Source organism: Odocoileus virginianus, chromosome 2 (genome assembly GCF_023699985.2).
Source record: "Odocoileus virginianus isolate 20LAN1187 ecotype Illinois chromosome 2, Ovbor_1.2, whole genome shotgun sequence".
Classification (NCBI taxonomy): Eukaryota; Metazoa; Chordata; class Mammalia; order Artiodactyla; family Cervidae; genus Odocoileus; species Odocoileus virginianus.
In genome coordinates this window covers 23,749,142-23,775,006 of record NC_069675.1, presented here as the reverse complement: position 1 = coordinate 23,775,006, position 25,865 = coordinate 23,749,142, and the positions used below count along the sequence as shown (strand labels likewise).

The 25,865-nt window shown below is 36.8% G+C and overlaps 1 protein-coding gene across 6 annotated transcripts in view; it reads right to left on the bottom strand.

The window, feature by feature from the left end:
* EML4 (EMAP like 4) overlaps positions 1 to 25,865 on the bottom strand; it is a 153,074-nt gene that overhangs the window by 11,591 nt on the left and 115,618 nt on the right. For all 6 annotated transcript variants that reach the window (XM_070477414.1, XM_070477394.1, XM_020871310.2 and 3 more), the window contains 8 exons: positions 25,296 to 25,430; positions 25,054 to 25,189; positions 14,528 to 14,679; positions 13,302 to 13,427; positions 13,086 to 13,217; positions 12,290 to 12,357; positions 3,647 to 3,735; positions 2,166 to 2,263 (listed from right to left, as the gene is read on the bottom strand). In XM_070477414.1, coding sequence (XP_070333515.1) covers positions 2,166 to 2,263; positions 3,647 to 3,735; positions 12,290 to 12,357; positions 13,086 to 13,217; positions 13,302 to 13,427; positions 14,528 to 14,679; positions 25,054 to 25,189; positions 25,296 to 25,430 — 936 coding nt within the window. The remainder of the gene's footprint in view (positions 1 to 2,165; positions 2,264 to 3,646; positions 3,736 to 12,289; positions 12,358 to 13,085; positions 13,218 to 13,301; positions 13,428 to 14,527; positions 14,680 to 25,053; positions 25,190 to 25,295; positions 25,431 to 25,865) is intronic.

Sequence of the window (25,865 nt, the reverse complement as noted above, 5' to 3'; positions counted from 1 at the left end):
ATAATCTCCAATTTTAAGAATTAAGATTCAGAAATTAACTTGCCTAAAGTTGCAACCTAGACAGTGGCCAGGCAGCATTAGCCCAACCTTTTCTGTCCTATATCATAGCAGACAACAGATAAAAGCAGACATGAGGTTATAAGACCAGCTGGTGGAAGCAGACAGCAAGGAGAAGTGAGAGCTGGAAGCAAAGCACAGAACAGAAGATAATTAGAAAAGCAGAGTAGTCGAGCCTTTCATTATAGCCTCAAAATGTATTATAAAATTTCACAGTTCTTAAAGATATCTCAACATAATACTTTCATATGCTCTAGATACAAGCTGCCTCACTGGAGAAGGCTAAATAAGTGTCATGCAATTGATAAACCTGCCAATTCTCAACACTTCCAAGGCCGTCTCACTGCCCAGCGTCACACGCTGACCTTTCTGCATCAGGTGCTGAGCTCTAGGAGCAGAGCGCATTCACACACGCATTAACAGATCTGAGGCGTTTCTGTACCTGGAGAAGTCTGCTCTGCTAAAAGTCAGGGGAACAGGTACAGGCCCCAGATCAGCCACTATGTCAAGATGCGCTCAAGGACAAGCCACTTAACCTTCTCTGAAGACGGAAACTCAGGCTCTTGGTCTATAAAATGAGGTCTGAGCTAACGTGCTACTGTAGAATTTTATGATTCCACAAGATTACACTATATTTGATAATACTCTACTTATTAAGACATGGACTTTTAAAAACAGGTTGGGATAAAAAATAATTAAGAAAATTTTGGTGCCTGGTAGGGTAAACTTAAGTAGTCTGAAAATCCCTTTCAGTGGAACATTTGATCATGCTATATATACAATGAGACACTGTTACTCTACTATTCCATATCCCAACTATTAAGGTAATAAATTGATTAAAAGATGTAATTTAAATAAATTAATGGATGCCAATTAATAATTTTTGTCAAAGTCAATAAAAATATTTTCGGTTAAGTTATAAAATTACAACGTTACCTGTAGATCAGTTTATTGGCTGGTTTTGGCACATGGTACAAAATATGCTCCCCCCCCGCCAAGAAAAAAGAAAATAAACCAAAAAAGACAGTAAGTCTCTTCCCTGAATAGTAAATGGCCTGGGTTTTATTTATGTATTTGCTTTTAAAAACGCATTCTTTTATTCATTGCCCTAAAACTCTTCTGTGGTAAAGACTGTTGAAGAATCTGTGCCACTAACTCATCAAGTAATTTGATAATCCTAAATTGATTGCTAACACACATACCAAACCACCTCATTTTCTATAAAAACCATAGTTAACATATATTGAGTACATTTATTTACAAGTATTTTATATGCCTTGTTTCAATCCAGTGAAGTAGAAAGTACTACTAAATTCACTCTATAAATGAGAAAACCAAAGTAGAAGGTTTTAAATAACTTGCCCAAGGTCACATTTGTGAGAGGTGAAATGAGAGTTAAAATCCAGGTAGTCCAATCCCAAGTTTATTCCCATGACCACTACGCTAAACCTCCTGCCTTTTTCGTTCTGTCCTCAGTTTGAATATGTACTGTTAGAGGACAATGAACAAATCTTAGGTGTATTCCCAGTGCCTGGAATGCTTCCTGAGTTAGCAAACTGCCTGTGATTAAGATAGGTACTCAGTATGTCTGTAACTGAACCTAAATTTCATCTTACAATGATAAAACCAATCAATCAGAAATGCAGTAAACTAAAGAAAGTATGCTTCTATTCTTCATAGAAATTATGTTCTGTTTAGTGCTACAGAGGTCACATGGAAACGAAACTGCAGTGTCGAGGATGGGTAGGATCATGGGACACTGAGCTTAAAACATGAGAGGTACCCTTCCATTCCTGACTCACTTCATCTTAAAAAAGCATTATTTTCTAAGGATTTCCTAAGGAAGTAGCTTTGATATCAGAAACTGCATTAAAACTAGCAGTCAGAGAGAGACAAGTAATAAACTTTCATCAAAGGAGAAATCTTTTTAGAACTGCAAGGGCACTGTAAAATTCTGCTCTCAGATGATGTCAATTTTCAAAGATAGAGACTGAAGTTTCAATCTGCTAAGTTTAAAGGTGATACATCAATGCAAACATTTAATTCTTTTTACGAAATAAAATTTTCCAACAATTTTATAGGTCAATTTATTTCCCTTCACTACTTACAGTGCACTTTCCATGTCTGCTATACTTTCTCCCATTTTCTGAGACTGCATAGAGGTAAATGAAGTTGTCATGAGATCCTACAGCCAGGAGGGTGCCATCTAGAATGAAACAGGAAAAAAGTCAAATAGAGAAATACACCGACAGGTTTATTTACTGTCCCTTTACTGGACCGATACCAAATGATATTTTACAAATGTTGTTAAATCTCATCAAATTAATTATTACTTGGTGTTTAATGAATGACTCTTTCCATCACTAAACATACTTGAAAACCAAATGGTTATCTAGTCAAGTGCACAATCCCTTCTTGGAAATGCTCCATGGGCCTTGGACTCGGATCTTAGCTTCATCTCTTTCTAGTTAGCTACAGACTAGGCCCAAGGAGGTTAACCTGGCTTTATAGGTTTAAGTATACAGGATTCATATAGCAAGCTGAGTGTACAACTGTTCATTTCAACTGAGGACATGTGACCTCTTCAGTGATGGGGTAGGTTCTCTTGGGAAGGGACCGTGTTCTCTTCTATCATCTCCTCCATTGTACTTATCACATAACAGACGGTCAATAAAGTTCATTTGATCTTGGGGTTTTAAATGCTACATTTGAGCAGTTATTTGCTATTATAGCACTGAAAAAAGCCAAACTAAAACAGAAAAGGTATCCTTTTCTTCTTCAAAATAACTCTTGCCAAGCTTATAGCTCAAAGCAAATATTTTCCTTCTTTGTTCAACATAGAGAATAGCATTTTCGGCTTCCTTTGAAATGACTTAGAAGCCATCAAAAATATCATTTGGATTTCACACTGATCCAACAACTACTGGAATATATTTCTGAATATAAGAAAATATCACTTGAACTGTGTGGATCAAAACCATATTAATACAGGGAAAAGGGTGTTGGAAACTTAATAAATATTCTGAATAAAATACAAAAGAATTACTCAAAGTAGCCAAATGAACTGACCACATTCTTATAATGAGTTGCTGAGTATTTTATCTAATTAACAAACCAATCATTCCTACGTAAACAATAAAAAGCAAACTAAAGAGATTTTTTAAAGAACTTGAAGGGCCTATAAAATTTGTATTCTTTGAATATTATAATTTGTTTTATATCCTCTTATATACAAAGAAAAGATTGCTAAGTTTATTAACATTCAGCCTAATACCTATTCAAAATTCTAAGTAGGTGTAGTTTAAAAAAAAATGGTATTTGATTGCACTGTATTCTGCTTTCAACTGCAAATGCAGTTGTAACAGTTTGTTCTAAATTTATGTTTGCTTGAGGATTTAGAATACTGTTTAACTTTAGCAGATCTTTTGCAGTTTCCTACAGCAGAATTAAATCTACTGTTGGGGAAACATATTCAATACTTAGCAACTTTAGAGAGCAGAGAAAAAAGTAGTCAGCATTACTGGAAGTGAAATATGCAATCACTGAGAAAAGCCGTAAATGCCCCAGGAGTGGGAGTAAACCTGCCTACCTACTGAGTAGCGCATCACTGAGAGCTGCTCATTCCCGTCGGTGTGGATAGAGACTAGATCTCTGCTTTCTGCATCCAGAACAAACCACCTGTTAGGAAGTAAAAAATCAACATTTTCCTCAGACATTAGCATTTATAGAAAAAAAATGGCTGCTGACTTTTTTCTCCCTTTAAAAAGAAATTTTAGAAGCTCCAGTGGCGCAATCGGTTAGCACGTGGTACATGTAAAAAGAAATTTTAATAATGCCCTAAAGCTGGACACGTTACCCTTTTCTAATGAAGGATGAATTCATTTTGCAAAATGTTACTAGATGCAATATACTTAAACGTATGGGCCTAGGCATGTTCTCATTTCTATTTAGGTATTCACTGAATGCCATAGGTGTCTCTTTTGACAGGCACTGTCCAAATAGAAAATGACAAGATGATCAGTGTTTCTGAAAATTACACTAGAGCCAGGGAAAAGGAAATGAGCTAATTAAAACAAAGCACAATTAAGTGCTAATCTCACCGATGGTGACTATGTATAATAGAGGAACTCAGAAGAAAAATAACAGCAGGCATAGAAAAACCTTTAGGGAGGATATATCAGTAGAATATGGGTTGAGCTGCACACTGAGGGTGAATTACAGGCAGTTCATGCAGGAGTGACGACAGCTGCACTGCCAGGGAGGTGGGAAGCAGCATGGATAGTATGACAGTGGGAGGGAAAGGCAGGCCATTCATTTGCTGAGACTGCGAAGGGACCAGCAGGGGGCACTCTACCTCTCCAATAACCCCAACACCAGCATATGCAAGCTCTTCAATTCTCTGAAAAGCAGTTTTTCAATCACATTTATAGGAAAAGTCAAAATGGAAAAGGTCTCTTGATAGGAAAAACAATGATTTATATCCAACTCCATAGTTAGTGACTCTTATCAGACCCTTTTCTAAGAGCAGGGTGAGATACGGGGTTCAAAGCGAAGACCGGGAACTAAGGAAGGACAGCTAAAGGACAGATAAAAGAGAGGAGAGCAGGTTACAGACAGCAGGCACAGTTGGCTGGAGGAGCTTAGGGTTGAGACTGCCTGGTTCAGATCAGGCACTAAATAAATATTTACAGAATGGACAAATGAACAAATATAAAATGTTTCAAACATGACAGATACTGTTTTAGTAACAATTACATTAACTGAAATACTGTGTGTAAGAAGAAATGGTTGGAGTGGAAAGAATGGGACAAAATTGGAAAAATAAAATCACTATCTTAATTTCATGAAACTGAATGGGACTAATGAGCAGCAAGTTTTGTTCTTAATTACTCAGATGGGAAAAGTTCCACCATTAAATTCAATAGCAGGAGTCATAATGACAGTTCCTTCTAATCTTGAAGCATTATAATAAGTATCTGAAAAGAGACCACTATTCTTTCAAATAACTTGTGAGTTACGGGTTGAAATTTCTAGGTACTAACCTAATTAATAATTCTGCCTTTTACTCAGTTGAGAGAAGTAGCTTCTATTTGTAAATATCCAAGTTTATGAAAACTCAATCAGCAGGAAACTGGCACTTTGAAGCCCTGGGCTCATGGTTCGATCATTTCTACTTCAAAAGGTGCATAAGGAACGCACTTTATTGCAACTGGACAGTATGCAGAGATTATAGGTTTCTCCTGAGAATGTAATTAATTAATTCATCAATTTTTATGGCTGCCACCGTGAAACTACTCTTAAGCCAAGAAATGCCTGAAGAACAATGAGACACAACACTGCTCTGTGGTCTTTAAGTTTTTAATGAGTTTATGTAAACACTTCACTATACTTTCTTAGGCATTTAAAATTACCAATTTTTATTTTGAAGAAGCCTCGACTGATATTGTTTACAGTTCAATCTTCCTAGGAAAACTGAAAACAAATTTACTGCTCTGAAAACTGTCTTTAAAAGTAATTTTTTTTTTTAAAAAAGGCAATTTCCTGGTGGTCCAGTGGTTAGGACTCTGCACTTCCACTGCAGGGGGGCATGGGTCTGATTCCTGGTCAGGGAACTAAAAAAAAAAAAAAGTAATAAAAATCTTCCAGAATGTCTGTTGGTATATAATATGTAGAACCCAAAACTGAGTTATTTACTGGTGAGAGATGGTAGCTGTCAAAAAAGAAACAACAATTAAAAAAAAAAACAAAACAGAAAACCCTCTGCTTACTTTTTCTGTTTCTTTAATTGCACGTGTGCGTGCTTAGTCGCTCAGTTGTGTCTGACTCTTTGCAAACCCCTGGACTGTAGCCCGTTAGGCTCCTCAGTCCACGAGGATTCTCCAGGCAAGAATACTAGAGTGGGTTGCTATGCCTTTCTCCAGGGGTACTTCCAGACCCAGTAATCAAAGTGGGATCTTCTGCATTGTAGGCATATTCTTTACCAGCTGAGCTATGTGGGAAGCTATCAGAGATTAATTCTTTCACTCGTGGCGAGTAATTTTTAGTAATAATTAAAATAACTTTGTTGTGAAAAGTATACAGCAATAATTTTAAGGCTCCCACCCTTTTCAGTGCATGAATTCACATTCTACCTTCAGAAAAGATTTTCTAGCTCAGGACCTCTATCCTTAATGAAAGTATGGAGAAGTAAAGGAAATTTTCTTCAGATAAATAATTTAAGTTTTCACTGTGCTGAACTGCATTCTCATTCTAATCTAGAGTATATACTCTGGAACCAAGCTTCTGCTTCAAAGAATCATTATGGGGCTCTATGCGGCCTAAAGGATCTTTCTAAATGGAATTGCTCAGCATCAGAGGTGGGAAATCTTTGGCCATATATTTAAACTAATCTGATTGTAAGTCAAATAACCACACACACTACCACCATAATTTGATGATTAAAAAAACACACACACACATTTATTTCTTTAGTGGCAAAAGGAGAATCATAAGATTTCAGAGCTGGAAAGTATCATATGTTAAAGTCTCTAAATGAATCTGTATCTGTTCATAAAATGCATTAAAAAAATATTCATCATCACATAAAGTGTATCTTCTGGGTGGCAGGTTTGTAACTTTTCCCAACTGCTCTTATGATCATGAAGGATCATGACGTTTCAGAGCAGGGAGTAATCACTGAGGATGTGGGTGGTTTAGGATTTCATCCTTTCAAATGTGCTGAGAATCAAATGGAGAGGAACAGGTAAGAAAGGACAGAAAGGACTGAGGTGTATCTGAAGGACAACAACTTAACCACTCTGGCTGGAATGGTGAGGGAGAGATTTTTAATGGGCTTTAAACGCCAGGCTAAGAAGTTTGGATTCCACTGTTTAGCTATCAAGAGGCCTTTAAGGAATGTTCTATTTTAGTTAGTTCATAGTTTCTTGCGTTGGCTCAATCCACTTCCGCTGTTTGATATGAGCTCCTAACTCTTCACTGCCTTCTTAAGATCTCAGAACTCCTACAAGGCAGGACCAGCTCCACCTCCTTTGGGAGGTGCTCTCTGACCACTCAGGTTCACAGTAATTTCTCTGTTGATCTTCAAGTATTACTGCTTGTTTATTCAAGTAATACAAGATCAATATGCAAAAAGCAGTTGTATTTACATATACCAGCAATGAATATTACCAAAAATAAAACTGAGAAAACAATTTCATTCAAAATGGCATCAAGAAAATGAAATACTTTGGTACAATTTAACAAACGTGCAAATTTGTACCCTAAAAACTAAAAACATCCTTGAAGAAAGTTGAAGACCTAAATAAATGGAAAAACACCTGTTCAGAAATTGGAAGACTTAATATTGTTCAAATAGTGACATATATTCTAACTGATCTATAAAGAAGAAAACACTCCTTATCAAGGCTTCTTCGCAAAACTGACAAGCTGATTTTAAAATTCACGTAGAATTCAAGGAATCCTGAATAGCTAAAACCACCCCAAAAAAGAACAAAGTTGGAGGACTCACATTTCCCAATTCAAAACGTAATGCAAAGCTATAATAATCAAGACCAGTATTGCATAGGATGAACATAGAGATCAATGGAATATAAGTGAGAATCCAGATTGAAACCCAATTATGGTCAACTGATTTTCAACAAGGGTTTCAAGTCTTCACTGCAGGAAGAAAAGTCTTTTCAAAAACAGTGCTAAAAAAAAAAGAAAGAAAGAAACAGTGCTGCAACACTGGATATCCACATGCAAAAGAATGAGGTTGAATATCTATACAAAGACTAGCTCATATCATATACAAAGATTAACTCAAAATCAAGATCTCAAGGTAAGAGCTAAAACTATAAAATTCTTATAAGAAAATGTTGTAGTAAATGTTTAAGACCAAGAGAAAGAACAGATAAATGGTACAGTATAAAAACTTTAAACTTTTATGCAATAAAAGTTACCATTAAGAAAGTTAAAAGGGGGACTTCCACTGGCAGTCCAGTGGTTAAAAATCTGCCTTGCAATGGGGGGGGGACTTGTTTTTGAGCCCTGGTTGGGGAATTAAGATCCCACATGCTGTGTGGCAACTAAGCCTGCACACCATGCCAACAACTAGGGAGATTGTTTGCTGTAATGAAAGGTCCTGGATACCACAACTAAGACCCAACACAGCCAAATAGATATTAGAAAAAGAAAGAAAGAAAGAAAGTGAAAAGACAACCACTGGAATGAGAGAAAATACTTGCAAGTCATACATCTGATGAGGTACTATATCCAGAACATATAAAGAGCCCTTACAACTAAGAATAAAAAGACAAATCAATTCAAAGATAGGCACAGGGTATAAAGAGACATTTCTCTCAAGAGGTCATACGTAAATAACCAATAAACACATGAAAAAGATACTCAACATCATTAGCCATCAGAGAAATGCAAATTAAAACAATGAAAAAGCGCTTCACAGCCATTAGGACGGCTGTAATCAACACACAGGCAATGACAACTGTTGGTGAGGATGGAAAGAAATTGGAACCCTTATATTTTACTGGCAGAATTGTAAAATGGTATAGCTGTTGTGCAAAACAATTTGGAAGCTCCTTAAAATGTTTTAAACATAGTTCACTCTACTCCTTGGTGTATACCCAAGAGAACAGAAAACATTTGTCCACACAAAAGCTTGTGTATGACTGCTTACAGCAGTCGTAAAGCGGAAATATCAATTCAAATGGTTATTTGCAGTACAGCCATACAATGGGATGTTTGGTGACAAAAGGGAATGAAATGCTGATACATGCTCTACAACATACATGAACCTTCAAAACATGTTACGTGAAAAGAAACTAGTCACAAATCACAATTATATGATTGATTTATATGAAATGTCCAGAACAGGCAAACCTATAGAAATAGAAGGCAGACCAGTTACTCAGGGCTGGAAGTGGGTGGGGGTAATGAGGAATGACTGCTATAGTGTACAGGGATTCTTTCAGGGTTAATGAAATGTTCTAAAAGTAGCTTGTGATGAGGGTTCCACAATGCTGTGAACTTCTTGAAAACTACTGCACTGTATACTTTAAAAGGGTGAATTTTAAGGTATATGAATTATATCTCAATAAAGCTATTAAAAAGACTCCTTACTATTAATATATAAGGAATAGCAATGTTAAGGAAGCAGTATGTCCACTTAGGGCCAGGCATTTAATTTTTTCCCTTAGAAATTGTATTCATAATATAGTCTTTTAAAATGATAATTTTATTTATCATTGTGATAATTTATTCACACTTGTGCTTACTTCTTGATTACAAGTAGAAGATTTCTAGATATGGACAGGAACACATCTTTAAACGTGTTGCTAGTCACCTTTTTGGGATCATGAACAATTTGGATAATGTGCTGTATTAAACTTAGAAAAAAAATTCTTGCTCTCAGTGTGATTTTTTGCAGGCTTAGGGTCAGTGATAACAATCTGAACGGTTACACCGAGGAATTTTGTTTTAGACAAGAGAGCCAGGTGTTCACAGACCCATGCAAAAAATAATAATAAATAAGAAAAGTTCTCTAAGAATCAACGGCAGGAAAATGAACACTGATAACTACATCTCCCCTAGATTTTAAACAATCCCCAACTCTACACTAGAAAGAACTGACTGACAGCACTTTTGAGTTATATCACTCATTCAAAAGGTTTTTCCTACTCACAACTCCAAGAGGAAACAACTGGCTTAGCTAAGTCACTTACATTAAGTAACCTTTCCTTTTAAATTTGTTAATGATGACTTCACAGTTATACTAAATGTTAGAAAGTAACTTCAGTAAGTTTCATCAGATCTGCTTTTCATTAAAAATTGGGGCTCTGTATGTACACATATTGTACATGCATCCAATGAAGGGGCTGAGTCTTAATGATTCAGTCCTTCGAGCACTGACGACTTCACTCAGTGTTGACTCCTTATTATACACAGTAAACGCTTTTAAATCACTGTCAGACAGTGACTCAACCTTCAAAGATAAACTCTCCTTGCAACATTTCTAAGTAATACTATAAACACCATAAGCACATCTCAAAAGTGGAGTCCTGGAAAGAGACAAGCTTTAAAACCACATAGAACTTGAATCATATAGAACCTGAGTTAAATCCCAGCTCAAGCACAAGTGACTCATGAGACTTGGGTCTTGGGTTTCCTGTTTGTGCAAAGGAGATATTAATGAACATTTTGTTGCATTCTTGTTAAAATTTAAAGTACAATATGAAAAATAATTTAGTACAAGGTGTGTCATCAGACTGTGAATAAATGGTAGCTCTTATTCTTACTGTTTCATTGATATTAGATTTGTATTATCTGTTCAGCTGCCCCCAAAACAGATCTGAAGTAAACTCCTTTGCAGTTTCCTGAAAGCCAGTTCACCACTATAGTTTAGGTGATTCTTACATGCTTAAGACATATATTTTTTGTAAAACAGAAAATAAATTTCCCCCAAATTCTACAAAGTGGCCTGCCATATGCCTGTTTAGTCCAAGTAACAATCTATTAATGACATGTATTTTGAGGAAATCTGAGATAGGAAAGCCATTTATATTTGTAAGTTATCACCAATTACACTCCCAAGCAGTCTAATTCTAAAATTCCACTATTTCAGAACCACTCAAACAACATCTCTAATTACATACCCACATTTCAAAGTTTATCTTTACCTTAAAGACCTGTTCTTCCATGATTCTGAGCACTGTAAATGAGGATTTTGAAAATGTTTTGATTTTCCAGAGGTATTAATTTGTATCTAACAGCCAAAGGGGAAATCTTGATTAGAAAAAAACTCTAAATGGCTAAATGTAGTTAGAATTAAGTAAACTGGAATTAAATAAATCATCTAGTCAAAGCTATGGTTTTTCCAGCAGTCATGTATGGATGTGAGAGCTGGACTATAAAGAAAGCTGAGAGCCGAAGAATTGATGCTTTTGAACTGTGGTGTTGGAGAAGACTCTTGAGAGTCCCTTGGACTGCAAGGAGATCCAACCAGTCCATCCTAAAGGAAATCAGTCCTGAATATTCATTGGAAGGACTGATGCTGAAGCTGAAACTCCAATACTTTGGCCACCTGATGCAAAGAACTGACTCATTAGAAAAGACCGTGATGCTGGCAAGGATTGAAGGTGGGAGAAAAATGGGACGACAGAGGGTGAGATGGTTGGATGGCATCACTGACTCGATGGACATGAGTTTGAGTAAACTCTGAGAGTTGGTGATGGACAGAGAAGCCTGGCGTGCTGCAGTCCATGGGGACACAAAGAGTTGGACACGACTGAGTGACTGAACTGAAATAAACTGGATGATTTTAATTATTTGTTACATTCATAAAAATATTTATATAAGTGTGTTCACAATACTTTTACCTTATTAGAAATCAGCATTCCACATTTTTTATGGGTTTAACTTTTGAAAATTGACTTTATATTTTTCCTCTGCCTCTTTAAAAGAGAAACTAAGCTATTTGTGATGAGGGCTACTTACTAGCAGAGGCAATAAAAAGGACAATTAAAAAATCAAATAATAAATATATATTACTTAATAGCCTTGGAAAGGTACTATACAAGGTGTGCAAAGATAAGTAATTAATAACAATTTCAAGACACATACCTTTATTATTTACCTGTGTAGCATTCAAGAAGGAAAAGGGCTATAGCTCAAACAAAAGCTCAACTGGGTTATTTCAGATTCGATTTCCTTCCCTTTTTAAAGATAACGAGGACAGAAGTTTTCTGATACCATAGAAAATGTCACAAGGGAGGGTCAAGTCTGCTGAACTGCCACCTTCTTAGTGAAGCCTGTCCTGACCTCCTTATTTATCATTTTGTAACAGTACCCTTCCAGATCCCTCTTCTTTGCTCAACCCTCCCCCATCATAGCTCTTCATTTTTCTAACTTAATTAGTTAGTAACTAACTTAACTAGTTCAGGCTTATTTCTTATTCTGCCTCCACCCCTGACACACACTGAAGTGTGAACTCCATGGGGGCAGGGACTTTTGCTTTGTGCTGTCATGGAGCCTCAACTCTCACAATTGGGTCTAACAGATGGTAGGTCCTTAACAAGAAATTACTGAGCAATTAAACGAGTATACATAACAGAAAAGAGCAAAAGGTATAAAGCTGTGCCACTGAAAAGACCAATCCTCCAGACCAGACAGAGAGCATTCCTGGGTTAAACGCCCCACCACTTAGGAGTACTCCGCTCGTTTCCCCTGGAGACCCTACCTGCCTGAGTGCGTTCCTACGGCCACCACTGTGCCACCGGGATGAAAGTCTGCACAGTGTCCCGGTTCCTAGAAGAGAGACAGACAGCTGTTGGGCGCACACGAGAAAGTCTCCCTAGATCTACGGCAAGAGTGGCAAACATTTGAAAACAACTTGTTTCACATAAACATGGAATCTCAATCAACTTTACTACAGCCAATGGGAATACCACAAGGACATAAGAGGAAGAAGAATCTCAGAGCAGGAAGGGGACATGCTGGCAGAGTGGGAGGGGGAGAGGCCCACCAGCTTGCGGCGAGGCAGTGGAACAGTAATAAGGGTAACAACAAACATTTGTACAGTTCTTTAGAGTCTGCAAAGAACATGTATACACCTTTTAGGCTAGAAAAGGTGAATATCTGGGTGGGGTAGAGAGGAAACACAGTAAGAGACCAACTCAAAAAGAAGACAGTAGAATCTGTTAGTGAGCAGTACCTACTGAACCCAACTGCCCCACCACCAGCAGCCCAAACATTTCCGTAACAATTAACGCTCCATAAAGATGTGAAATATTCTTGATTTTTACTACTGAACATGACAGAAATGTTGAGCTTCTATCCTGTTAACTTGCTTCTTTGGAGTGGGTTCATGATGTACTTTGTAACTAAACACTCTCCCCTTATCCCTTCCTCCTTATTGAACTATAGCAATACACCTGGTTTTAACCAATTCTGAGTCCTTTTTGCTTTGCTGCTACCAATTGCCAGTTTTAGGGCATTTCTGTGGGGAAATTATAATCACATTTTGCTTTACTCACATCTACAAGCCTGGTCCATTCCAGCCTGTGTTCCACCGAGTTCCACATGCACACCTGTCTGTCCTGAGCACAAGTCAAGAGCAAGTCTTTGAAGGGATGTGTGGCAAGACCCCAAAGCTCATCTGTATGACCCTGAAAAAGAAACATGCCCATTATTATAAGAAACAAAGGGTATCATCAAAATTTTCAGTTAACGGTTAAAATAATACAGCTTACCTGTACTTCTATTTGGAAGCCATCATTAAATGTTCCTCGTAAAATAAAGTTTCGTGATGTGCCGACCAAAAATTGATCTGCCTTTCCTTCTGCTACAGCTCTGATTGTTCCATACTGATCAGGAACCTAAAAAAAAATTTATAAAGCCACCAGACACACAATACAATGCATTAACCAACCTGTAGACTGAAGTTATAGCTGCACACAATTATGCAGTAATAAATGACAGAATTTCAAATTTGAAAGTACAAGGTAATTTTATATTAATAAATTATTTATTCAGACATTTACAATTTATACACAGAAGTTATAATGCATTATCAACATTCTTTGCTTCAATTTCATTTTTATGCTTCAATTTTAAATTCACACTTTATATGATTTCAAGAGTTAAAGATTATGAGTAGGGGATAAAGGAATAAGTTCTGAGAGATTACATGAAGACTGTGGCCTGATTTTGCTACTTACTGGTTATATTATTTTGGGTAAGCCATTTTGCCTGAGACAAATTTCTTTGTTTATAATATGGGCATATATCTTCTTGGAAATAAAATCCAAGAGCAGTACATCAGAATTCTCTTTTTAAGAGATTTTGTCTGCAAAGCATGTTGTAAGTAGAAAAGACTGCACGTAAATTCAAACTTTAAGTCACCAACAAATAGAAGCAATATTGAACTGTGAGATTTGCCTTTGCTCTGACAATCAGTGATTTAAAACACTATTCTAAACCATTTCACTTCTTGAGATCTCAATTCAACTTTCACTGAAAACATAAAACCTGTTAGGTTTTATGGACATACTTCGTTTATACCATGAAGCAGACATACACAGAGATATAATCAGCAATTATTATTAAGCCCATCATTTAAAAGATTATTTTTGAATTTTAAAATTAAGCTGGTCATCTTGTATACCATGGAATAGAATATTTGATAAATGTCTGGCAAATTTTAAGTTTATATGGTTATGTGATTTTTTTGGGTCACTAAAAAATAATGTCAGAAATAAGTAAGCAAGTTAATTATTCTGCCCATTTTTCTTATTCTTTCAAATTATTTGGCTTAGTGAATAGCCTTTTTTTTTGCTGGTTTATTTCAAGGGAATGAAATGACAAGAATGTATACCAAATTTTCCAGAAAAGTGTAAGTTATCTTAATGTGGGACAAAAGACATGAGTTTAGAGGGTTTAACATTTTAAAATGTTTATGTTCTGTTTTCATCCTTACCTCTATTTCTCTTTCAGGATTCAGATCATGATCCCACAGAATTATTTTTCTGTCTTTCCCGCCTCCAGTTAATAACATCCCATTTCTCATCTGACAAAGTGTGAACACACTGCCATCATGAGCTTTGATTTGTTTGCTGATCTGATAAACACCTAACATAATGAGGGGTAAAATAGAAACACTAGTCATAACACTTTCCATCAGATTTTAGTGTCTTTTTGGGAAAAAACTTCAGCAGAACTACAGAGTAAGTAATCAGAAATTCTCATGACTCAACGATCAAAAATCTATTTCCAGCCAATTCTTCCACAAGGCAGATAGCAAAGCTTAATACAATCTTTGGCATTCATGCCTATATTTAGTTACTCTGAAAATAATTCAAAATATATTCTTACAAAAAGGTAGGCTAAAGTAGTGACAATTCCACAGACAAGAGGGGATATATTAGCCTCAGAACTTTACTATCTCTTACAATCATCTCATTTAACAGTTCAGGTAGATATTACTCCTCTGATTTTATAACTAAGCACACAGGTATAGAACTAGCTTAACCAACACCACATGGTTAGCTAGTGACAAAGCTGTGACCGGAACTCAAGTCTCTTATATTCAGTGCTCTTTTAAGTTCACAAAAGAGTCTTCATTTCCTCTTGGGGCAAGTCATAATGTTTAACATTTAACCACTGTTGACCTGGAGACCTTCTGCTCTGCCAAGGATAATCCCTTTTATTTGCTGAGATACTGGGGAAGGTGTGGGGCAGAAGAGGCACTGGTGGCTTGGAGCAGTGGCTTTGGACCAACCAGAGAAGTATTTTAAAAACGGACAGCTATACCAGCGTGAGAGCTCAACGATGGCCCAGCTTTCTTGTATGCTCTTAGCACTTCACAAGCACCCAGGAAGGAACAAGGCAGGTATAAAAATATAATCAAAGCCTCTTTTTATCTGAAGATAAAAGAGTTTGGTACTCAAGCCCTTTTCCTTGGTATTCATGATGCCTTACTCAGAGAAGGTCTTCCTAGAGTTAAGGAAGCTCAGCCTGTTGCTCCGTGATGACCTAGAGGGGTGAGAAGGGGTATGGGGTGGAAGGAAGACTCAAGACGGAGGAGATAAATGTATACTTATTGCTGATTCATGATGTTGTATGGCAGAAGTCAACACAACACTGTAAAGCAAGTATCCTCCAATTAAAAAAAATTAAAAATAAATGAATAAATAGAAAGCAGGGGCAGCTTGTATGCAATGTGCAAAACAAAATTTATTTTAAATACTCAATGCTTAAAAAAAAAACACACTAAAAGTTTTTTGGAAGATGGTATTTTGCAGACTAATTACCAGGTTCATAATGGCCAGGTAGAGCCTGGTTTAAACATGACCAGTCAGTCAATAAAATACACCTTAGATTCCCTTGGGGATGGGGGTGGAAATTAAGTTTAAAAACTATTCAGTGGGGGAAATGGATGAAGCTGGTTAAAGGTACAAGCTTCCAGCTATAAGTTCTGAGAATTTAATGTATAACATGGTGACTACAGTTAACAATAGAGTATCATACATTTGAAGATGCAAAGACAGTACATCTTAAAAGTTCTCATCACAAGAGAAAAATCTCTAACTATGTGAAGTGATGGATGTTAACTAAACTTATTGTAGCAATCACTTTGCAAGATAAACATATAGCAAATCACCTTATTGTATACCTTTCACAAAGTTATGTGTCAATTATACCTCAACAAACTGGAAAAAAACTGTTCATCTTCTAATAAAATTGCTCATCAGCTGACAAATGGATAAAGAAAATGTGGTATTATTCAGTGACAAAAAGGAATGAGGTACTAATACGTGCAATAACATGGATGAACCTTGAAAACATTAAGATGCAACTGAAAGAGGCTGTTCACTAAAGACAACATATTTTACGATTCCATTTACATGAACTGTCCAACACAGGCAAATCCAAAGAAGGCAAGTGGTTGCTAGTGACTGAGGAGAGAGAGGAATGGGAAGTGACCACTAATGGGCACAGTGTTCCATTTTGGGGTGATAAAAATATTCTGAAGTTGGACAGTAGTAATAATTACACAACTCTGAATATATTAATAATCACTGAATTGTACATTTTAAAATGATAAAATTTTATGGCATGTTAAGTATAATCTCAGAGAAGATGTTAACTGAGATTGTTCATTTACCATTTGAGCTGCCATTATATGTTAATATTCACTAAAATTTGTAGGGCTTTGGTATCTTAAAAAAATTATGCTATAGTTGACTCTCAATATTACTCAGTGTGAGGCAGCTAGTGGCACAAATAACTTAATAGATGGGTATCTCTGGCAAGGACAAAGGAAAGGGCCTGCATGCTTTGGAGTAGACCTTGCCTGATTCAGCAGAGCTGGGAGGAAAGCTCCAACAAACTTGCTATTCAGGTCAACTGCCTCGGCTCACATCAACATTCATCACCTAAAAATACTTTAAACACTGAACAACACAATTGTGTCCAGTAGGATACCCAGCCAATTATTTATCATGGCTCTGATGTGATCAAGACAGAAAGAACATCTGAGAGACGTGAACTTTCTGAGAGTATTGCTGGCTTTATTTGGGCAGTTAAAAGTGGGGGTGAGGGGCGAGAGGGAGTATGAGCTTAGTTTTCTCATGCATGGTCAAATTAACAAAAGTAGTCTGAGAGTACCATGTAAGAAATTATAAAATGCAGGGGTATGGTGTTTTACAACTCTCCATCAGAAAGCAGGAAAGTGAAATACAGCTTTTCTATTTTTAATTCAGTCTTCCCTACTTCTAAACATAACAAATACCTTGTTAAACACTTACGATCTTCCTAGAAAGACAGAATCTTAGAAAATGGAAAAACTGAAGAACAAATGCTTCATCAAGAATAAAAATACTCTATTTTAGATAGTATTTACCTACAAAGTAATTTATAGTCGAAGATTTCCTTCTCATGGGCCTATATTTCTGACATTCTAATTTAAGCCAAATAATGTTTGAAATACCTGCCAAGAAAAATAATTATCCTTGTATTTAAAAACCTACTGTACCTCCAGGCACAATCATGGCCAAGTCTATCCAAGCTTAGCTGAAAATCCCCCCTTTATTCTCAACTCTAACAGAAACAAGGTTTCCATAAAAAGCAAGTTTATCTTGACTGCCAAATAAAGACTGTTTGGAGGGCTTTCTGTGCCTGTTTTAAGTATAGAATCAAATGTTAGGGAGACTTTAAAATTTGTGTTATATTCCTGTGTATGTACTCAGTCACTAAGTCATGTCCACTCTTTGTGACCCCATGGGCTGTAGACAGCCAGGCTCCTCTGTCCATGGCATTTCCCAGGCAAGAATATTGGAGTTGGGTTGCCATTTCCTTCTTGAGGAGATCTCGACCCAGGGACTGAACCTACATTTCATGCACTGGCAGGCGGAAACTTTACCACTGACTCACCCAGGAATCCCGTTATATTCTCAGCAATGTGCGAATGTACCCATGTTGATTCTTTGGTGAAATGGTGTTTCAAAGTTCCTTTAAGGAACTTGGTAAAGATTTAAGAATAATGAACATCTTAAGGGGGGTATAGATACTTTCAACCTCCCCCTCAACTTAAAGAATCCTGAAATTTTTCATGTAAGAAAAACTCTGAACTATTTCATATATGTAGGGAATAACAAACACTTTGTACCCACATAAGAAAGAGAAAATAATGAAACAACGTAAGCGTCCACAGATGGATGAATGGATAAACAAGATGTGGTATACACACAATGGGATTAAAAAAGATAGAAATCCTGCCATATGCAACATGAATGAATCTTGAGGACATTAAACTAAGTGTAAAAGTCAGAGAAAGACAAATAAATACTATGAGGTCTCACTTATATGTAGAATCTAAAAAAAAAAAAAGAATTCACAGAAAGACAATAGGCTTGTGGTTGTGAGAGGTGCGGGAGCGGGTAGAAGAAATGTGTGAAGGCAGTCAAAAGGTATAAACTTTGAAATTTAATGCATAGCATGGTGTCTATAGAGTTTAAAGTATATTTGAAAGTTGTTAAGGGAGCAGATCTTAGAAGTTCTCATCACAAGGAAAAAAATTATAACTGTGAGGTGATGCGTGTTAACTAAACTTATTTGGTAATCATTTTGCAGTACACACAAATATCGTTCTCATCACAAGAAAAAAAACTAACTGTGAGGTAATGCATGTTAATTTATTTTGGTAATCATTCTGCAGTACATACAAGTATCAAGTCACTATAGATAAGGTTACATATTAAAAACTATATATATTAAGCTAGACAAGGTTATATATGAAAATATTATAAAACTGGAAAAACAGGAAACAGAAAATAACTAATTACTTTGAAGATTCCCCTTAATTTACATTTAAGATAAGGAAAAAGTGGTTTGGAAGCAAGTGAGCTCCTTATGAGGCATAAAACACAGTTTTCGTTCATCTTCTATTCACTAGAATAAAAGAATTAGCTGTGAAATTATACTTTTTTTCCTGCAATTCCCTAAAGTCCCTTTATCAGATCCAATTATGACAGTACACTGAAATTCTGGTTGATAAAGACTGCCATGGGTACAGAAATATCTTATTAGGGAATATGTAAACCGTATCAATCTATTAAAATTTGGGGAAGGAACTTAGAAATGGAAACTATGAACACCTGTTCTGATCCCATCTTACACATTTATTTTACTAAACTCACCAAATCCTTTCTAGCCTTACTTACATAAAGGAAAACTCCACATATAAAGGAAGAAACCAAATTCTCAGCAAGTTCACCCATAATAGGGTCAGTCACATAGCAAATTCCAGCAGCTTGCAAGATTAGATTTTCTGTTTTCTGTCTGTGCCTATGTAGATTTTCTCTGCACAAAGGGTAAGGCACCAGTTTTTTAGACAAAAACGAAAATAAATAAAAACAATTCGGAACCTTTACCAGCCTCTCATCTTGCACACTAAGGCCAATGAAGGGTGCATTTATATCCAAACTCTCAGACAGGTAGGATAATATATGTCAACAATTTAAGTCACTGCTTTGATAATATAATACTGTTCCTGACTTTTCTGATACTGAAAATATATGCCTAGGAAAGAGAAAAGAGAGTAGGAAGAAAAAGAAAAGGGAGTGGGGAGGGTAACTGATAATACTGCTCTTCTCTCTTTTTTCTTAAGGATCCTCAACCCAGAGCTTCTGGGTCAGTGAACACATGGAGACCTGGACAGAGTGTTATTCCTGGAGAGGGCAAGGAGGTTCTGGACAGGTCCCTTCCCCAGGCCTTGTCCTAATTACCTTTCCCATCTGACTGTTCTTAAGTTACCTCCTTTCATCATAACTGGTGATCTACTTTGCAATGGCTACAGTGCTCAGGCCAGGTGCCAGGACTGGAAGGAATTTACTGTCCATCCACCATGATGCCTCAAACTGCACATATGGTCACTTGCTCGCACTAAGGATGATGATGGTGGAAGATCATCAAACTGAAATGAGAGAACTCATTTCAACTGCTAGCTCTGAAGGCTCTCGGCTAATGAACAGATGTCTTCAATTCTTGGTTTTTATGTATGGAAAGGGCTTCCCTATGGCTCAGCTGGTAAAGAATCAGCCTGAAATGTGCGAGACCTGGGTTCAATCCCTGGGGAAGGGAACGGCTATCCACCACAGTATTTTGGTCTGGAGAATTCCATGGACTGTATAGTCCATGGGGTCGCAAAGAGTTGGACACTACTGAGCGACTTTCATACATGGAAAAGAGGTGTGAAGTGGAAGACAGTAATGTCACAAATATAAAAAAAAAATCCTCAGGGGAAATGTCTCTGGAACCTCAGGCTGGTTCCCCATAACCTCCTTTTTCTTTCTCCCTCTCCTACTAATAAAAAATCTCTCTCTACTTCCAATCCACTGACTTTAGAACAAGGTCTCTAATTTTTCTCTCATAACCTACCTTGAAGGAAGTATTGTATATGGTTCTCTGGATACTGTTTCAGTTTTATTGTCCTTAAACAGTACGGATAAATAGGGTTGAATAAATGCTATTTTTTTCAATTTAATTTTATTTTGGAGTATAGTTGATAGAAAATGTTGTGTTAGTTTCAGGTATAAAGAAAAGTGATTCAGTTATACATTATCTATTCTTTTACAGATTCTTTTCCTGTAAAGGTTATTACAGAATATTGAATATAGAGTTTCCTGTTCTATACAGTAGGTTGTTGCTGATTATAGATTTTATATATCTTAGTGTGTATGTGAAAAAAGGCTATTTTCAATGCCTTTCCTCTAATCTCTTCACGTACCATAGAAAAGGGCAAAGTGGACCTGTATATTTGAGCACAAATGAGACTTGAGAATAAAACATATCTGTATTTTTAAGGAAAACTAATTTGAGGTAATGCTGAATGAATCCCAGGGCCCACTACTGGGGGTGGGAAGAGGAGCTGTAGTGAGAAAAACAAAAAGAAGAAAGGGACTAACTATGAATTTATTCTTTTTTTCTCTCTGCTCCCATTTTACTGCATGGCCACGCATGCTGCTCTCACAGATACCTCCAGACTCAGTCCAGGGAAGAGTGAATCCTCTAGTCTGTTGCTATGTTTGGAAAAAGAGATAAGAAAGGGAGAAAGTGTATCACAAATGTAGTAATTGAGACTATCCTTCTATATTACGAATAACTGTGTTATCCAACAGCTGTTAAGGTACTTGTGGAATCTACAAAAAGGTACAAAATAACTTATCTACAAGACAGAAATAAGAGTTACGGATGCAGAAAACAAACTGACGGCTGCTAGGGGGTAAGAATAGCAAGGAAAGATAAGAAAGCCTTCCTCAGTGATTAGTACAAAGAAATAGAGGAAAACAACAGAATGGGAAAGACTACAGATCTCTTCAAGAAAATGAGAAATACCAAGGGAACATTTCATGCAAAGATGGGCTCAATAAAGGACAGAAATGGTAGGGACCTAACAGAAGCAGAAGATATTAAGAAAAGGTGGCAAGAATGCACAGAAGAACTGTACAAAAAGGATCTTCACGACCCAGATAACCACGATGGCATGATCACTCACCTAGAGCCAGACATCCTGGAATGTGAAGTCAAGTGGGCCTTAGGAAGCATCACTGCAAACAAAGCTAGTGGAGGTGATGGAATTCCAGTTGAGCTATTTCAGATCCTAAAAGATGATGCTGTGAAAGTGCTGCCTTCAACATGCCAGCAAATTTGGAAAACTCAGCAGTGGCCACACAACTGGAAAAGGTCAGTTTTCATTCCAATCCCAAAGAAAGGCAATGCTAAAGAATGCTCAAACTACCGCACAACTGCACTCATCTCACATGCTAGTAAAGTAATGCTCAAAATTCTTCAAGCCAGGCTTCAGCAATACATGAACTGTGAACTTCCAGATGTTTAAGCTGGTTTTAGAAAAGGCAGAGGAACCAGAGATCAAATTGCCAACATCCACTGGATCATCGAAAAAGCAAGAGAATTCCAGAAAAACATCTATTTCTGCTTTATTGACTATGCCAAAGCCTTTGACTGTGTGGATCACAATAAACTGTGGAAAATTCTGAAAGAGATGGGACTACCAGACCACCTGACTTGCCTCTTGAGAAATCTGTATGCAGGTCAGGAAGCAACAGTTAGAACTGGACATGGGACAACAGACTGGTTCCAAACTGGGAAAGGAGTATGTCAAGGCTGTATACTGTCACCCTGCTTATTTAACTTATATGCAGAGTACATCATGAGAAATGCTGGGCTGGATGAAACACAAGTTGGAATCAAGATTGCTGGGAGAAATATCAATAACCTCAGATATGCAGATGACACCACCCTTATGGCAGAAAGTGAAGAAGAACTAAAGAGCCTCTTGATGATAGTGAAAGAGGAGAGTGAAAAAGTTGGCTGAAAGCTCAACATTCAGAAAACTAAGATCATGGCATCTGGTCCCATCACTTCATGGCAAATAGATGGGGAAACAGTGGAAACAGTGGTTGAGTTAATTTTTTTGGACTCCAAAACCACTGCAGATGGTGACTGCAGCCATGAAATTAAAAGATGCTTACTCCTTGTAAGGAAAGTTATGACCCAACCTAGACAGCATTAAAAAGCAGAGACAGTACTTTTCCAACAAAGGTCCATCTAGTCAAAGCTATGGTATGGTATGGTCCAGTAGTCATGTATGGATGTGAGAGCTGGACTATAAATAAAGCTGAGAGCTGATGAATTGATGCTTTTGAACTGTGGTGTTGGAGAAGACTCTTGAGAGTCCCCTGGACTGCAAGGAGATCCAACCAGTCCATCCTAAAGGAAATCAGTCCTGAATGTTTATTGGAAGGACTGATGATGTTGAAGCTGAAACTCCAATACTTTGGCTACCTGATGCGAAGAGCTGACTCATCTGAAAAGACCCTGATGCTGGGAAAGATTGAGGGCAGGAGGAGAAGGGGATGACAGAGGATGAGATGGTTGGATGGCATCACCAACTCAATGGACATGAGTTTGGGTAAACTCCGGGAGTTGGTGATGGACAGGAAGGCTTGGCGTGCTGTGGTCAATGGGGTCGCAGAGTCAGACATGACTGAGCGACTGAACTGAACTGAGGGGATAAGGAGGAGAAGGGATAAATTGGGAGACTGGGACTAACACATACACACTACTATATATAAAACAAGTAACTTATAAGCACCTACTGTATAGCACAGGGAACTCTCTACTCAGTACTCTGTAATGGCCTATATAAGAAAGGAATCTAATAAAGAGTGTATATGTATATATATATATACCTATAGCTGATTTACTTTGCAATCCACCTGAAACTAACACAATATTGTAAATCAACTATACTTCAATAAAAATTTTCAAAAATTAAAAAAAAAAGAAAGGAAAAGCTTCTTGGGCCCATCTTTTTTTTAAGTGGATAAGGAACCATTTTAATGACTATTTAGAAAATGATACCTCTAAAGTTTGCAGGTGTTCAGTTTTAGTATTCTGATAAATCTAATTTCTCACAGGCAGGTCTAAGGTTTCAGCTGGATCCCAACTCCAACAAGTAGAATTCTGAAGTAATGGAGTCTGATTACATGATGTATACTACTGTATGCTAGTACTAGTAGTATATGCACACTACTGTATACTGTATTACATGAGGTATACTATTCTTATACTACCCATTTAAAAATAACTTCAGGCTTTTAACAGAGAGCTGCTTTTACTGAGAGCAATGTTAATCCTGCATGACCTCTGTCATTTAGCCACATAAGATACTAGTTTTCCAAAGCTCCAGTTTCAGAACAATGTAGAGTTATCGCTCTTTTTTAAGGATAATCTTTCTTCTGATGTCCAATTCGGTTATTCCCATCTCTCTTATGAATTTTCATCTTTTTTCCACCACAATACTCATTTTACTTTTAGGTTTAGTCAACCTTAAAGACTATTGATTCAAGTAACTCTACTTCTCATTCCATTTTCAACTGGGATTCTCAAAATTCTCCATTTAAAAACTGGCTATTCTACACTCAGCTGTTCTACAGCCTTCATTTTTCTATTGAAACTGTGAACTTTAATGGTTTTTTCTTGGTTCTTATTCTTCTTGACCTTCTTATAGATCTCCTTCCTGATATTCCTGGGAACTTTCCCCTCTTCCTTTTTCAGGAGCACTAAATAAAAAGTTCTGTCTTACTAACTTTTCTTTTTTAAAAATCTGTAATCCTTGCAGGCTCTTTTCTGGTCATCTAATTGTGGGACAAAGTATCCTTGGCCTCACAGTTCTTCTCTCTTCCATGGTGAACTCAATCAGTTTTAAGGATTATTGTGAGTAACTCAAAAAAATCCGTATCTTTAATCTCAATTTGAATTTTCAAGGGCTTAGTATATATTAGTTTAAATTGATAAGAGCAACTGCAAAACACTACTATTTTTTAAAACAGTATTTCCTTCATGCTGGCTAGCTCTTGTTTCTGTTAACACATGACAAATTCATTCACACTGTCCTGGAAGTGTCACTCCTTCATGCTGGCTATTTCTTGTTTCTATTAACACATGACAAAGTTATTCACACTATCCTGGATGCGTCACAGTCATAACCATTTTTCTCCCTTAATGTACACTGATCCGTATCTGGGATTAAGTTTCCCTATCTTCTGCAGTGTTCTACATTCATTATGGTTGAGCTTAAATACCATTTCTTCTGTGAGGGCTTCACAAAATATTGAAGACTGGGGTGACTTCTCCCTCAATCTCTATAGTTTTTAACATGGCATCTGTGTTATCTTTTCTAATTATTTTGTATTAATCTCCTGGAAGGAAAGGTAGTCAAATGTAGGCTATATATGCTAAATAAATGAGTAAATAATTTGACTTAAAAAAAAGGTTGTTATGAAGAACTGTAAAAAATGTATGTTAGTGACTCTCATACTGTCTCCTGCAGCTCTCTCTCTCCTGGTCTGCATAACGGATGGGACTGCAATAGCGACACTTCAAACTAAAAAGAATGATTTGAACATGAGAATACTGTACCTTTAGGCCCTTTCCCAGGTGTGGGCTCTACAGTAGTTTTGCTCCATATGAGTATGACTCCACCTGAGTCTCCAGCAAGAACATCTCCATTTCCCAAGAAAGCTAAACACTGCACAAATTTTGGTTTTTCATACTTCTACAATGAAACAATGAGAATTTTCAGTTTGTCCCTTTGGCTTGATGACTTTATGCCTACTCAAAATTCAAGTTCTATAATGAAGTTGTAACATTCTGATCCTTACCCCAAAAACTCCCTGTTTTTTTGTTAGTGAATTGCCATTCCAGGTCCAGAAAAAAATATGTGATTTACCACATGTTATTATGATATTTGCATCTGTTGGATGGAATCCCACAGCCAAAACAACTTCATTTGTTGTCTGTGAAAAGAGAAATATAGCTTTAGATGCATGTATATCCTTATCTTCATTAAATACCAGTTACAGGTCCTGATAATCAAAGACACGGAATTTTAATTTTTGGCCATGCCACACATAGCATGTCGGAGCTCAGTTCACTGACCAGGGAATCAAACCTGTGACCCCGGCAGTGGAAACACAGATTTTTAACCACTGGACCATCAGGGAAGTCCCAAAGATAGGGAAACTTTTTAAGGAAATGCCTTTTCTTCCAACGTCTATTTTCCTGAAAAAACTTAATAGATTTTTAGAATAAAATGGTTTAAATTTGATGTCCTTATCTTATTATATCATCTTTTATGCCATCTATATATAATAACTCTGCACTAAAAAGACATTTACACAAGTTACAGTTTTAATTTCTTGCACATTCAGGGAAAAGAACACTAAAACTAG